General features: G+C 58.2%; 1 protein-coding gene across 1 annotated transcript in view; it reads left to right on the top strand.

The window, feature by feature from the left end:
* The first annotated feature begins 1,154 nt into the window (after positions 1–1,154).
* The window catches only part of LOC119950744 (26S proteasome regulatory subunit 4), a 26,055-nt gene continuing 23,875 nt past the window's right edge, over positions 1,155–3,334 (top strand). The window contains exon 1 of the mRNA XM_038773452.1: positions 1,155–1,270. Coding sequence (XP_038629380.1) covers positions 1,268–1,270 — 3 coding nt within the window. The 5' untranslated portion in view covers positions 1,155–1,267. The remainder of the gene's footprint in view (positions 1,271–3,334) is intronic.

Genomic DNA, 3,334 nt, shown 5'->3' with positions numbered 1-3,334 from the left:
CCAACGCGCCCCCCCCCCCGCATCCCAGCATCGCCTACCGCCACCAACCGCGTCTCTTTCGCCCCCCTGGGGCTCCTGTGTTGTCCCGCGCCTACGCCGCCCGCCACCCACCTACCGTCCACTACCCCGCAACCGTCTCCGACACGCCGGGCAGAAGCTCCGAACAACACGCTCTCGGAGTCACCATCAGCTATGACATCCGTGCCCGCCACACCGCCAGAGCTGAGGAGGTCTAAAAGGACGATCCGGCCTCCGGATTGACTGGACATTTCATAGATAGAATTTGCAGTGCAGAAGGAGGCCATTTGGCCCATCGAGTCTGCACTGGCTCTTGGAAAGAGCACCCTACCCAAGGTCAACACCTCCCCCTATCCCAATAACCCAGAAACCCCACCCAACACTAAGGGCAATTTTGGACGCTAAGGGCAATTTAGCATGGCCAATCCACCTAACCCGCACATCTTTGGACTGTGGGAGGAAAGCAGGGCACCCGGAGGAAACCCACGCACACACGGGGAGGATGTGCAGACTCCGCACAGACAGTGACCCAAGCCAGAATCGAACCTGGGACCCTGGAGCTGTGAAGCCATTGTGCTAGCCACAATGCTACCGTGACCGACGTCACCCCCGCTGGGGGTTGAATGTGGTGAATGTATTCACCAGGAGATGTGGTGCCTGTGTAACCTTTAACCTTTAAGGATTGAGCTGGAACCCTGGTGGGCTGCGCCTCTGCCCCCCCCCCCCCCGGGACTTTATATAGTCCTGCGCCTAGTGGGTGGCGCTCATTTGTACACAAGTCACTGGCCGGCTAGTACTTTGTGTAATAAAGCCTTCGTTCACTAGTTCATATGGTCCCGCTGTGGATTGATGGTATATCATGCCGCATTACTGTTTGTGGGAGCTTGCTGTTTGTAAATTGGCTACAGCGATTCTTATGCAGAGTAACATCACTTCCAAAGATGTTTCATTGGCTTCCAATGTGCTTTGGTAAATTCTGAAAGGTGCTATAGAAATGCAACTAATTTGCAGTTTGTGAATCTGTGTGAAGGGGATTTACTTTGTGATTCCAACAGGAGGCAACATTCCTAATGCACCCTGTCTGTGCAATCATTTGCAGTGGGGTCTTTGGAGGGCCTGTGCCTGAGGTCAGGGGTCAGCCTGCGCGCGCTGCCGAGGCGCGGCCACGGTCTGGGTGACGTCTTCGCCGAGCGACGGCTCAGGTGACGTTTTCCGAGGGCGACAGCGCCGGTGAGGCTGAGGAGGCGAAATGGTGAGTGAGGAGGGAGTGAGGGACGGAGGGATGTCGGACGGACGGAGGGATGTCGGAGGGGCGGCGGCGGATCCGGGAGGAGCGGGAATCCGGGTGGAGCGGGAATCCGGGTGGAGCCGGGGAATCGGGGTCCGAGCGGCAGAAACTGTCAACTCATCACCGCCCCTCCCCCACCCAGTCGGGTCGGGGGATGAGAGAGAGAAGATATGGGGGGGTGGGGGGGGGGGGGGGGGGGGGGGAGAGAGAGAAGATATGGGGGGGGGGAGAGAGAGAAGTATGGGGAGGAGAGGGAGAAGATATGGGGGGGGGAGAGGGAGAAGATATGGGGGGGTGGGAGAGAGGGAGAAGATATGGGGGAGGAGAGGGAGAAGATATGGGGGGGGGAGAGGGAGAAGATATGGGGGGGGGAGAGGGAGAAGAGAAGATATGGGGGGGAGAGGGAGAAGATATGGGGGGGGGAAGAGGGAGAAGATATGGGGGGGGGGAGAGGGAGAAGATATTGGGGGAGGAGAGAAGATATGGGGGGGGGAGAGAGAAGATATGGGGGGGGAGTGAGAGAAGATATGGGGGGAAGAGAGAAGATATGGGGGGGGAGAGAGAATATATGGGGGAGAGAGAGAAGATATGGGGGGAGAGAGAGAAGATATGGGGGGGGGGAAGAGAAGATATGGGGGGGAGTGAGAGAAGATATGGGGGGAGAGAGAGAAGATATGGGGGGGAGTGAGAGAAGATATGGGGGGGGGGGAGGGAGAAGATATTGGGGGGGGGGAGAGGAAGATATGGGGGGGGGGGGAGAGGGAGAAGATATGGGGGGAGAGGGAGAAGATATGGGGGGGAGAGGGAGAAGATATGGGGGGGAGAGGGAGAAGATATGGGGGGAGAGGGAGAAGATATGGGGGGAGAGGGAGAAGATATGGGGGGGAGAGGGAGAGATATGGGGGGGAGAGAGAAGATATGGGGGGGGGAGTGAGAGAAGATATGGGGGGGGAGAGAAGATATGGGGGGAGAGAGAGAATATATGGGGGGAGAGAGAGAAGATATGGGGGGGAGAGAGAGAAGATATGGGGGGGGGAGAGAAGATATGGGGGGGAGTGAGAAGATATGGGGGGGGGGGGGGGAGAGAGAGAAGATATGGGGGGGGGAGAGAGAAGATATGGGGGGGGAGAGAGAGAAGATATGGGGGGGAGAGAGAGAGAAGATATGGGGGGGGGAGAGAAGATATGGGGGGGGAGTGAGAAGATATGGGGGGGGGGGGGAGAGAGAAGATAGGGGGGGAGAGAGAGAAGATATGGGGGGGGAGAGAGAGAAGATATGGGGGGAGAGAGAGAGAAGATATGGGGGGGGGGGGGGGAGAGAGAAGATAGGGGGGAAGAGAGAGAAGATATGGGGGGGGGAGAGAGAAGAGGGGGGGGAAGAGAGAGAAGATGGGGGGAAGAGAGAGAAGATGGGGGAGAGAGAGAAGATTGGGGGAGAGAGAGAGAGAAGGGGGGAGAGAGAGAAGATGGGGGGGAGAGAGAGAAGATGGGGGAGAGAGATAGAAGATGAGGGGAGAGAGAGAGAAGATGGGGGAGAGAGCGAGAAGATGGGGAGAGAGAGGGAAGATGGGGGGAGAGAGAGAGAAGATGGGGAAAGAGAAGAATGGGGGGGAAAGAGAGAGAAGATGGGGGGGAGAGAGAAGATGGGGGAGAGTGGGGGAGAGAGAGAAGATGGGGGGAGAGAGAGAAGATGGGGGGAGAGTGGGGGGAGAGAGAGAAGATTGGGGGGGAGAGAGAGAAGATTGGGGGGGAGTGAGAGAGAAGATTGGGGGGGAGAGAGAGAAGATTGGGGGGAGTGAGAGAGAAGATGGGGGGGAGAGAGAAGATGGGGGGAGAGAAGAGAGAGAAGATGAGGGGAGAGCGAGAAGATGGGGGGGAGAGAGAGAAGATGGGGGGGAGAGAGAGAAGATGTGGGGGAGAGAAGATGGGGGGTAGAGAGAGACGATGGGGGGGAGAGCGAGAGAAGATGGGGGGAGGCAAGAGAGAAGATGTGGGGGGGAGAGCGAAGATGTGGGGGGGGTGAGAAGAT

The sequence above is a fragment of the Scyliorhinus canicula genome, chromosome 2 (assembly GCF_902713615.1).
Source record: "Scyliorhinus canicula chromosome 2, sScyCan1.1, whole genome shotgun sequence".
In the NCBI taxonomy this organism is placed as follows: Eukaryota; Metazoa; Chordata; class Chondrichthyes; order Carcharhiniformes; family Scyliorhinidae; genus Scyliorhinus; species Scyliorhinus canicula.
The sequence above is the reverse complement of the archived record's forward strand: the minus strand, read 5'-3'. Positions and strand labels throughout refer to the sequence as shown.